At 31.4% G+C, this 12,221-nt stretch overlaps 1 protein-coding gene across 3 annotated transcripts in view; it reads right to left on the bottom strand.

The window, feature by feature from the left end:
- TTN (titin) overlaps positions 1–12,221 on the bottom strand; it is a 324,196-nt gene that overhangs the window by 149,552 nt on the left and 162,423 nt on the right. Inside the window, exons 147-158 of one of the 3 annotated variants that reach the window (XM_031960390.1) lie at positions 11,319–11,396; positions 11,063–11,146; positions 10,764–10,832; positions 10,460–10,540; positions 8,928–9,017; positions 8,261–8,338; positions 7,191–7,259; positions 6,931–7,005; positions 6,494–6,790; positions 4,924–5,007; positions 4,590–4,670; positions 3,619–3,702 (exon numbers count right to left, since the gene is read on the bottom strand). The exons of the other annotated variants lie outside the window; for them this stretch is intronic. Coding sequence (XP_031816250.1) covers positions 3,619–3,702; positions 4,590–4,670; positions 4,924–5,007; positions 6,494–6,790; positions 6,931–7,005; positions 7,191–7,259; positions 8,261–8,338; positions 8,928–9,017; positions 10,460–10,540; positions 10,764–10,832; positions 11,063–11,146; positions 11,319–11,396 — 1,170 coding nt within the window. The remainder of the gene's footprint in view (positions 1–3,618; positions 3,703–4,589; positions 4,671–4,923; positions 5,008–6,493; positions 6,791–6,930; positions 7,006–7,190; positions 7,260–8,260; positions 8,339–8,927; positions 9,018–10,459; positions 10,541–10,763; positions 10,833–11,062; positions 11,147–11,318; positions 11,397–12,221) is intronic. 3 annotated transcript variants of the gene reach the window in all.

Here is a 12,221-nt window from a genome sequence, read left to right as displayed (position 1 = left end):
AATAGGAGGAAATTTCTCTTCTGGATGTTTAATAATTGTTGGTACATATCCTACATGTTCTGGCTTATTCAGTAATGTTCAGGGGAAGGATTAATATATACACATCTTTTATTTATTATGGTACAATTTGCTTTAAGAGAGCTAGTTTGGTATGTTGACTAGAGGACTAGCTTTTGTATTAGTCTGGATTACATTCAAGTTATGTGACTATATGAAAGTCACTTAATATTTCAGTGCCTTAGGCAGCTCTATTAAGCTGCTAAGGTATTGATGAGTTGCTGCTCTGCAGAGAAGAGATATCCACATTGGGAATATCTTACGATGAGAAAGTCTAATAAAATCGCAGATTAACAACTAAGAAGAAAAAAATCACTTCCCTTAATATGCAATATCTTTTCTTTTTGATTTATTATTTTAGCTATTTAATTTGAAGGGAATGACACAGACTAATGTGTCATCTGGGACTTCTTTCTGTACTTCAGGTACTCTGAAAGGAATAAGTATTTTACATTAAGGTATAGATAAGGAAAGGGACAGCTAGCTGGTATGGAGCACCAGGCCTGGGTCAGGAAGTATCCAATCTCAAAGGGATAGAGCATTGGCCTTGGAATCAGGAGGATCTGAGTTCAAATGAAGCCGCAGAAATTTACTAAGTGAGTGAATGGGAAAAATCAGTTAATCCTATCCTTATTTGCTTCACTTTCTCATTTGTAAAATGGAGACATACCGGAGAAAACTAGCAAATATTCCAATATCTTTACCAAGAAAATCCCATGGACTAAGTCTTCAGGATCATCTAGACACAACTGGATGACTGAACAACAACAAATATAAAGACTACAAAACAGAGAAAACACTTTTAAAGATCTCCAGATATCCTTTTTAGTATGGCTTTTATATAAGGAAATAATTCTTATGGATGTTTTTAAAGAGCTTTATATATTCTGGTGTGTTTAAAATAGTTTAAAATGAAAGGACAAAAAAAAGTAAAGTGACAGAATCAACTTATATTTTTAATAGACTTGTTTTCTATAATATTCTGGAACGAGATTAACTGTGATTAAAACAATTAAGATAATATAGTTGATTAACTTCTCATTTCCCTTAGACTACTCTCTAAGGCTATAAATTGTAAAACATCTTATTTGGAGTTCTTTATAGCTTGATTTGGATTAGAAGTGAATAGTTTATCAATGATGTCATTTGCACAATATAGAAAAAAAGGAAGTATATCATATTTCTGACAGGACCTTGAGAGCAGAAAAAGACCTCGGGGGCAATTTTTACAGGAAAAAATTGAGAAAAGTTAAGTGATTTATTCAAGGTCAAATAGATTAGAGGAGTTTATTTCCTGGACTACAATTACATTTAATAGAATTTTATTATTATATCTATTGTAGAAAATTACTTTGTTTTTAGTAGTATTTATTATGGACCCCCCCCCAAAATTGACTCATACTAAATTTCTGAAATTTCCATATTACCTATGCTTATGGAAAGTTGATGCTCAGTTGAGGTCCCTAAGAGGATCTCAGTACTACTGGATGGGAATCAACATAAATTTCAATCCCACATTTTCCATCTCAGAGAAGGTGTAACCAGGCTTTAATGTCACAAGAGATTGATGTAATTTCTGTTCTGAGAGGTAAAACATTTGGTCCTATCTTTGGATGCTCTCAACATTCTAATGATATCAATGGTCTTATTTTTAGAAGTCACAAGTATAAAAGGAAAATCCTATACCCCAAGCAAGTCCAATTTTGTTCACTATAGGTGTGTAAATGCTGATTGTTGGAGACCTGTACCTTGTGGAACTTTGGGTTTGGGGAAAAGTTTCTCCTTTGAAATAAACTCTTTTGACCCTTTAGTAACTTTAAAGATATTAGTATTTTTATGTTAGGCATCACAGGTAAATTAAATGCATCTTTAAAAGCACATTTAAGTTACTTTTCAAAGCAAAGACAAAAATTTAATTTTCTTCTGACTGGAACAAAGGAGGAGTAATACCTGGTACTGGTACTCTTAGAACCAGCAGGAAGTGCTTCTTCTGGAGCACTTTTCTTGGAAACCTCAGGCATTTTAAAGATATTAGTATTTTTAGATTTGAAAATTTCAGAGACATACTCAACTGGGACCCAAGCTACTGGTACATCATACATTTTTTAAAACAAAATATAATGTGGAATTTTATCCTCAGGATTTATACCTTGTGCTGAAGGAGCTTCTGGCTTTGTGGGCAAATGTGTAGGCAGTTTCTGTTCAGAGATAGCTTTCTTGGATACACCAGGTGCTTTAAAGATATTAGTAGTTTAACATTTAGTAGTGTAAAAATATAGAAGAAATAGCAAATGTTTTTCTCTGGACTACAAAAAAAGTTTTTTCTTCAGAATTTGATTATCTAAGGATACCTTCTCTTGGAAGTTGCTGTGTTATTTCTGGAGTAGGCTCTGATATCTCCTCTTCTTGGATGAATTGCTGGGGTACACTGGATTCTTTAAAGATATTAGTATGTTGAGAAAATATTAAGTTAGAAATTATGAAGACAGAGAAAATACTATGCAAGCAGATACAGCATGCAATTTTTCAGTCTTGAAGTCAAAGATCTTCTGGATTTGGTATTGGTGAAATGTACCTTTAGCAGATAAAACTTCTTTCTTTTTAGGAACAGTCAGAGATATTTTCTCTTCTGGGATGACTTTCTTAGGCAGTTCAGGCACTTAAAAGATATTAGTAATTTAACATTTAGGAGCAATGAAGAGAAATGAGAAATATCAGGCTTTCAGGAACAAAGAAAACTTTGCTTCAGATTTAGATGATGGCTGATGTCTACCTTTATTGGCTTAGGATCCTTTACTTTTAGGAAATATAATAGATTCTTTTTCTTTCAGCACCAATTCTTTGGGCTGATAAAAGATATTAGTTTTATAGACTTGGAAGAGTTTCAAAGTAAAAAGGAACAGTAGTAATAATGACATGAGATGAGACACACATTAATCACTAAAATTAAAGATAGTTAAAAATAACAATAAGAATAAATTTAGCATGTGAGATTGTAATCAGTGGTCCTTTGCTCATCAAAAAAAGGAATCTATGAAATTGGGGAAAATACTTTCCATTTTGTTAAAAACACATCATTTTATTTTTGGTGATCTAATTAATCAGCCTAGTGGCCAGGGACCTTATATTCTTTATTCTATTCTGTTCTGTCTCAGAGAATAAGCAACAATTGAGATCCTGCTGGGTTTGTCAAGATATAAAAGGTGTTGTCTCAGAGTCTCTGATATCTTTCTTCCTATTTTATATTTCTTATAATTTTAAGGTCTACAGTTTAAGATATATATAAAAAGTAGACCTCTGAGTTTTTTTTAGAAAATACCATAGTTTTCTCTGGAACAAATTTCTGGGCTTCAGAGACTTTTTTTTTATTAGTTTTATTATTCTGAATTCTTTCAAGAACAAATATGATACTAAGAATTTGAAGGCTGAGGGAAATACAAAGTTTAGAAAGGAACAGACACATTCTCACACACAATTTATTCTCTCTAAACCATATACTCATTACAGTCTCAGATAGATAAAGGACAATTATTTCACCATTGTGAAAAAAGTCATATATACCTTTGGCAGGTGGTGCCTCTGGTTTTTTGGGAACAGCAACTGGAACTTTTGCTTCTGGAACAATTTTCTTTGGTACTTCAGGCACTTTAAAGATATTAGGGTTTAAAAAATATTTTTGAGCATTCCAAAATTGCACATAAAATATAAAGAGAAAATAAAAGAGACATCTAACAAAGATTATACATAGATAGATTTCTTGATTTGTGCAAGTTAACATATTGGCTATGTTGTATTTTTCTATTATCATTGATACAGTTCTCATTTCTAACAGTAGCAAATTTTTCAAAAGATCATTTTTTTGGTGGGAAGATGACAATATATTCTATCAATATTTTATATTAATATTATCAGATTAGACAACTATTATTTTCATTGTTCTACTTCATAAGGGTGAGAATAAGCATTTCAATATTGCCTACTATATACCACAAACAATCTTGTGAGATAGGTATTAATAAATTGAAGAAAGTGAGGCAGAGATTAAGTTACTTACTTAAAAATCACACAGTTTGTAAGAGTCTAAATCCAGATTTGATTTCAGGTCTTCTTGACTCTATTGCCTCACTACCTGCTCTAGTTCCCTACCATTACACCACTAGATCCTAACTTTTTTAACATAGCCTTTGAGGGTAGTATAGTAAAAAGGGTTCTGGATTCCAAAACTACTTCTGGTGATTAATATCTATGTAACATTGAACAAGTCACTTTCTTGCTTGGGCCACAGTTTTTAAAACTGAAAAATGATGGAGTTGGACTAGATTGTTTCTGAGGTCTCTTCCAGTTCTCTATCACTAATTTTATAGTATAAGCATGTTATTCCATATAATTAAATTTAATTCCAAAACCATCCTAAGTCTACTTCCATTCTCCCCATTAATTGAAAAAAAATGTCACTTATATTTTGAATACAAGAACAAAGAACAAAAGACTTGGAGATTTTTCCTGCCATATATTATAAGGAAGGTGGGTACCTTTAGCTGGAGGAGGAGCTTCAGGTTCCTCTGGAACAGCTATCTTCTTTTCTGGAATGACTTTCTTGGGTACCTCAGGCACTTTAAAGACAGTAATTTTTTCTTAATTTTCCAAATTACAAAGATATGTAAACAAATAAGATAAAAGAAGTATAAAGACACAATTATAGCATTGCTAAAAATAGGAAAATGCAGACAACTTCATCACGCACATCATAATGATTGATATGGCTGAATTTTCATGGTAAATATAAAACTGTAAAAACCCAAGAGAATCTTTCATTTTTATAATAAGTAAAATAGTTATTTGACAAAAATTAAATGACCAATATACCTTTAGGAGGCGGTACTTCTGGCTTTTTTGGTGGAGTGATTTGTATTTTCTCTTCTGTAATAACTTTCTCAGTCACTTCGGGCACTTTAAAGATATTAGTTTATTTTAAGTTGGAAAGTTGTTAAGAGATATATAAAACATTAACAACAAAGACATCAAATAATACCAACAATGTTACAGATAAAAGACAAATGTGAATTTGTGACAAATGGGCATGCTTGAGTGAAGAATTAATTAATCTCAACAGACAGGATCACCAGGAAGCTTGTAAAGATTTAAATCTTTAGTTTGTGTTATATTTTGAGAGCCTTAGACAGATCAACTGATATTTTCTTTACTGTAAAAAACTTACTTAGGAATCTCACTTTAAAGATATTAGTTGTTTTTAGAAAGTTCAAAAATGTAGAACATTGAAAGCACAAAACAGAACATAAAATCATAAAGCAATGAAGAGCCTAACTACATGCACTACAAGATTAAATGAGAAGAACTTTTTAATAAATAAAATACCTTTTACTGGTGGCTCTTTTCGAGGTATAGTGGTAGGTTGTTTTTTGGGAGGAATGACTTTCTCAGGAATTTTAGGCCCTTCAAAAATATTAGGGTTTGTTTTGATTTTTTTTGGTACATTTAAATCTTCAAAAAAAAAATCTCATAATATTATGATACTAATCAAAAAGGTGATGTTTGGGAAATATAATAAAACATTTTCCAGTTATACTAATAATGATTCATTTTTGTACATGCTCTGCATCTCAATGCTTTGTAAGTCTTTCATTTGCACCAAGAGAATAAAAGCTCTATGGTGCCAGAGTTTTGTTTTTGAATTCCTAGCACCTGAAATAGTGTCTTGCACTATGTGGTCACATAACAGATATTATAAACTGAATTAAATATCCATGGCCTTCTAGTCTATATAATATCAGATATCTATTTTCTTATATTTTTATATTATTTTTTTCCCAGAACTACAGAGATACTATATGTTTTAATATTTTTTGCTTTTATTTCTTCTTGATATCAACTGCTCTGACATTTGAATTTTGTATTACTATAAATATTTTGTTATATTTTTTCATGTTTTTTAAAGAAAAATTTAAAATAAATAAAAAAAGATTCAATATTATCTTTTAGGCAATGTCTACACAAGACCACAATAACCAGGGGAAACCTTAGTTAAGACATGAATTATTTTATCTTCATGTTTTTTTTTTTCCTTTCTGCTGAACCAGTTCTTTGGCACTAACTAGAAATTTTGAGATTGGTAGTAACTTCAGTTGATTTCAAAAATGATTAGTAATTCCTAATTCAGTAAAGCTGAACTTTGACAAATTGATAAGGATATCAAATGTTTTAATCATTTCTTTAGAAACAAACCTGATTTGAAATGTTTCTGGGAAATTCACATCTACTTCATTCCAATAGGAGGGCCAAAGAATTAGAATTTTCCTTTTTTTCTTACAGAAATGATATTAAGTCATAAATATGTAATCCAAAGGGAAACTGTTTTTAAAGAAAGTTAGTGATAGCAAGACTTGAAGAGTATGAATAACTGTAGAATGCTGTATACCTTTCCTAGGAGGTGTGGGTTTGACAGTCACTTGCACATCTTCAACTTCAATTACTTCTTTGACTTTATAGATTTCTTCAACTTCCAGGACTTCTTCCACTCTATGTTCTTCTTCAACATCAAAGAATTCCTCCTCCTCCACCTCTTCTTCTACCTCAAGGAATTCTTCAACTTCTTTAGCTTCTATTACTTCTCCAATTTCGTGTTCTATTTCTAGCACTTCTTGTACAACTTCTTGTTTGTGGAAGATGACTGATACTTTTTCTTCCTGGAATGTTTTCTTTGCAATTGTCTCCACTTTAAGAAATTTGAATTGGTACATAAGAAATGAAGATGAAAATTTACAAATAAATGTTATAAGAAACACGAAAAAAAGATATTTGGGAAACAAACACACTACAAATTCAAAACAAAGCTTCTAAGAATTGTTGTTGTACCTTTTGTAGGGGCAACCACCTCCTTTTTAGGTACAAGAACCTTCTTTTCTGGAACTTTCTTGGGTACTTCAGGCACTTTAAAGACAGAGTATTCATTTTTAAAGAATGTAAAACATTAAGATGAACTCATATAACATAAAGCAAGCTGATATATACCATGGAACTAAAGAATAACACATGGAGATTCAGGGACAACACAAATGCTTATTGAAGAAAAGATGAAGTGCATTATTTAATAATTTAAAGAGAAGAAGATATACCTTTAGCTGGAGGAGGCTCTTTTTTCTTAATATCAGGTACTTTTTCTTCAGGTACGGTTTTCTTTGTCACTTTAAAGATATTAGGATTTTTTTTTTTTAGTAATTTTACATTGCTGACATTTCAAAATAAATACAAAACAAAAATATCACAAAGAAAACAAATATATGTATAACTGAAAATTACAGGAATAATGTGGGATGGTAGATATGAGCTACTATTTTCAAATAAAACCTATCCTTTCCCCATATTACTTTGGGATGATTAAACTTCAGGGTCCAAAAAAAATTAGACTTCTTTAAAAACATGTTATACTACTCCATTTGCTAAAAACAGAATTAATTTATGTAGGATCTGCTTCTCTAATACTTAACAAAGAAGCATTTGAAGTAATCATTGTCAAATATTAATTTGGACCTCACATGTGTAAGGTTTTTTAGAATACTATTGCACAATGATATTTTTTTAATCAATAAAAGGACTATGATATAATTAGGATATGTAGAGGAAGCTTTTTTTTTCTTTTGTAAGATAATTCATTGTGGGTTTAGAATGGAGATAGAACATTGGACCTCATTTCTTATTAATGGAACACTGGACAGAAGATTATGGTAGAATATGAAAATCATTTAATGATTTGTATTACTAAATCATTCTTTTTGAAAGTCAGTCACCAAAAATTAGATAGACTTTTTTATATTGACAAGTAGAGGAATGTATAGTAGTGTTTGATAGAATAAAATAGAAATCTATACTTTCTCTTCAGATTTTAGAATATACTACCATCTTCCTTCTGAAGCAGTTAAAGAAGAAATTTTGTAGGAAAGAATCATGGAGAAAAACTTAAGTTAGAAAGAAAATACATGCTCAGGTATTATCATGAAGAAACTGATAAAGTAAAATGTGATTGCCAGTGATCTCACTAATAAACACCTTATCCTTATGCTGAAAAATAAAATAAATATACCAAAAATGTATATTTGTATGTGGCTGCTATTAGGGTCAATGGAGACTTTGCCATTTAAGTGACTCTGTGGATAATAAGTTTTCTTTTTCATGATATTAGCTATACCTTTAATTGGTGGAGCCTTCTCTTTTTTAGGAGTAACAGCAGGTGCTTCAGGGACAGCTTTCTTAACCACTTTAGGCACTTGAAAGATATTTAATGAGTAATTAAAAACTTTTATGTAAAACACAGAACAAAAACAATAACAATACAGTAATAAATAAAAACGACACAGAACTTTACAGTTAAAAGATGTTGAACATCTTATGATTCTCTGACAAATTATCTTTCAAAGGGAAAACAACATGTATTCTAAATATAAACAGTCTAAAATGCAATTAAGGAGGTCATTTCAAGAATAATGTTTTGAGTTGAAACAAAAGATTCCCTTTTGCTCAAAAGCAGATTTCTCAAATTCTATTTTTAAGGGGAAAAGAGAAGAATAGGAATGAGGATAAAATACTAATGTGTGACATTGTCAATAGAAAATGGCAAATAAAATAGGGGGAAGGCATCCTATCTCATAATAACATATATTAGAACAATAACTATAATTGGAATGAAAACAAGTAGCAAGTTAACCACCCAATTAGATAGCTTCAACTTTTAAGCAATAATTTTTTTTATCAATTATAATTCACTAAAATTTTTTTCAGAAAGTTTTGAATAAATACTGACAAAGATCAGTGGCCTGAAGTTATTTAAAAAGCCCAAATCTCATATATTCATGTACCTAGTGGTGGTGAAACTTCCTCAACCTCCTCTATGATAGGAACTTCAGGTATCTCCTCCTCTGAAAGAATTTCTTCAGGTTCTTCAAGCACTTAAAAATATTAGTGTTTTGTGAATTACTTTGATAATTTAATATGTGACTAAAATAACAAAACTCATTTTAATGTTGAGCATACAATTGACTTGTATACACCAGGTAAGCACATATCAACCATGAAAAAAAATTTTTTGTCAGCCTTTTACAAATTATATGAGTTTTGTCAAATCATAGAATATCAGGGCTAAAGAGTCTTGAGAGACAATTTAGCCAACCACATTTTACAGATAGAGAAAACAAGTCCAAATTATTTGAGTAGTTTTGGAGACAGGAAGAAATATTGCAAAGAAAACTTCACGCAGAGAATGAAAGCTCAAATTCTGGCTCATTCCTCTATAAGCCTCAAGTTCCTTATTATATATTAGTTTTGTCCTAATATACCCTACATTCCCCTCCCTCTGTCTTTTAAAATCTCCAGTTTTCTTCAAGACTTAATTCAATTGTTTAATTCCCCAAGAAGCTTTACCTGGTGTTTGCTAGTGCTTTTCTTTCTAAGATTACCTTGTTTTTACTTTGTGTATACCTTGTATGTAAACTCCTTGAAGGCAGGTCCTACATTTTTTCTTTATATCTCTAGCACTGAGCATAGTTCTTGGCATATAATAAAGGCTTAATAAATACTTGGTATCTGACTGATCCAAACAGGTATAATAATAATTTCATGTCTACTTACAATCTTATTATTAAGAAAAATGCTTTTTAAACCTGACTAGTATATAAGTGTGAACTATCATTTTTACTATTGCATCAAGTTGTATACAACTTCTTGTTGAAGAATATGAACTACAATCAAGATTTGTCCAAGCCTAGTCCTTTTTCTACCACATCACAAGTTTCTATCTAGCAAATCCTAAACCTTATTAGTTTGGCTTATGCCTATATTCAGGATAGTGAGATCTGTGGGCAGGGTCTGGATTTGAGTTCAAATCTGACCTCAGACATTTATTAGCTGTGTGACCCTGGACAAATCACAAAATCCTGCTTGTCTCAGTTCTCCCATCTGTAAAATGAGCTGAGAAGGAAATGGCAAACCACCCACTATCTTTACCTAGCAAACTCCAAATAGATCACCAAGAGCCAGACATGATTGAAGAAATGAACAAAAACAAAATATGACTATTTGTTCCCATTCATATCATTAAGGTAAGAGAAGATAAACATACAACAAATATGGAATTTCACTTCAAATCCATCACAGACAAAACTGAAGGAAAAAAAGAGAGTGGTCTTCCAAATTTATTAGACCTATTATAATCCTTTTTTTTTTTAGATGAATGAGGGTTTTTTTGGGTGTTTGATTTTTTTGGGTTCTATATAGATATGCCAGTGATGATTCTCTTACTTAACTTATAAGACAAAATATGAATTGTTTGCCAAATATCAGACAAATTAAGAAGACAGAAAGATTAGATCTCTTTGTATAACAGCTTATCTACCTTCGGCAGCTGGTGGGGCTTCTTCCTCTTGAGGGAGAATGGGTGGTAGTCTTTCTTCCACTTTCTTAGGTACCTCAGGAACTTTAAAGATATTAGTTGCTTTTAAGAACTTTAGAATGCTTACAACAGAGTAAGAACAAAAGAAACATAAAAGGGGCAAATTTCTGATTTTTCATCACAAGATGGAGGAAATAACAAATACATACAAGATGAGATATTAATCTTTCAATGAATGGGTTAGTAGGACTTTTTTTTTTTTTTAAAGAAAGAGGTTTGTGTTACAATACTCTAAAAGGTTATCTACCTTTTGCTGCAGGAGCCTCTACTTTTTTGGGAAGTGCTTCAGGAACTGGTTTCTTAGTCACTTCTGGCACTTTAAAGATATTTGGATTTAGTATTTTTTGTTTTTATTTTGGGGGAGCACAACAACTACATAAAGTCAACAAAACCACAAAAGAAGGTGACACTGAATACAAACTCTCTATATAAACATAAATGCAACTCAAGAAACATACATTTTGACATTTATGACAAGTGAAAGATACAAGCAAAGTTACGTTAGTTACATATGGTCATAGCTAGCTAGACTAGGAGATGAAGTACCTTTGGCTGGGGGGGGCTCCACTTTCTTAGGAACAGGGGTGGGGACTTTCTTCTCAGGTACGGGTTTCTTAGGCACCTCTGGTACTTTAAAGAGATTATTTATTTTAGGAGTCCATTTCAGACACCAAAAAACAATAAATACATAGTAATGTTAAACTGGATTAGAACAAAAATATAGACACATGAGTGACATTGATTTTACTTTTGAAAGCAAGAATGGAACAATAGACTTTAATCTGTTTACAAACTGAAGTACCTTTGGGTGGAGGGACTTCTTCTTTCTTGGGAATGGATATCTTTTTCTCAGCCACTTTCTTCTTTGGAACCTCAGGCTCTTTAAAAACATCATTCCATGATAAACATTTCATTTTGTGTTGCAAAGATACATCATAAAGAATAACAACATATATGGGACACAAAGTATAAGAACAACAATCACTGATCAAAACCCATTCTACCATTCCCCCACCCAATTCCAGACACAAACAGACAAATAGAAAAACAACATTCTAGTAAAGAACATGATGGGAATGATAGATTCTGAATATTATGATGGAATTAAGCTTTGGATTCTGATCTGGGCAGCAGTCCACTTGATTTATGGATAGTTAATATGGTTAAACCATTTAACTGATATTAATGATTTACTCAGCAAACGTTCACATAACATCCCTGACTTAAAATCTATTAGCTAGGTAGCATTAGATTCTTTTCTTCTTGATTTCACTATGGTTAATTAATCTATCTGCTAGATTGAATTATGTACAATCTCCAAAGAGAGTAGCTGCTGAAATCATAGCAAGAAAAACACTGTTGAATTGCAAAGCAAAGGAATCTTAATTTTATTCCACACAGTGATTTTCTTTCATTCTACTGTCAAGATTATCTCTACTTTTGGAGCATAGGTATTGTTTTGTTTTTGTCTTTATATTTGCAGTATTTATATAGTGACTGACATATAGTAAGTGCTTAAATAAATGCATATAGAAAGACCATATTTAGGGGAAATAACTCAATGTAGTTGCAACTATGTATGTATACACATATAATGATTACATATATATGATCTATATGTAGTCCATTAAAAATGTTTATACTTAATTATATATTGTTGTTGCTCAGTGTTATGATTTCCTCATCCTATATTGGGGGCAGCTTA

The sequence above is a fragment of the Sarcophilus harrisii genome, chromosome 3 (genome assembly GCF_902635505.1).
Source record: "Sarcophilus harrisii chromosome 3, mSarHar1.11, whole genome shotgun sequence".
Classification (NCBI taxonomy): Eukaryota; Metazoa; Chordata; class Mammalia; order Dasyuromorphia; family Dasyuridae; genus Sarcophilus; species Sarcophilus harrisii.
This window is presented reverse-complemented; position numbering and strand designations above follow the sequence as displayed.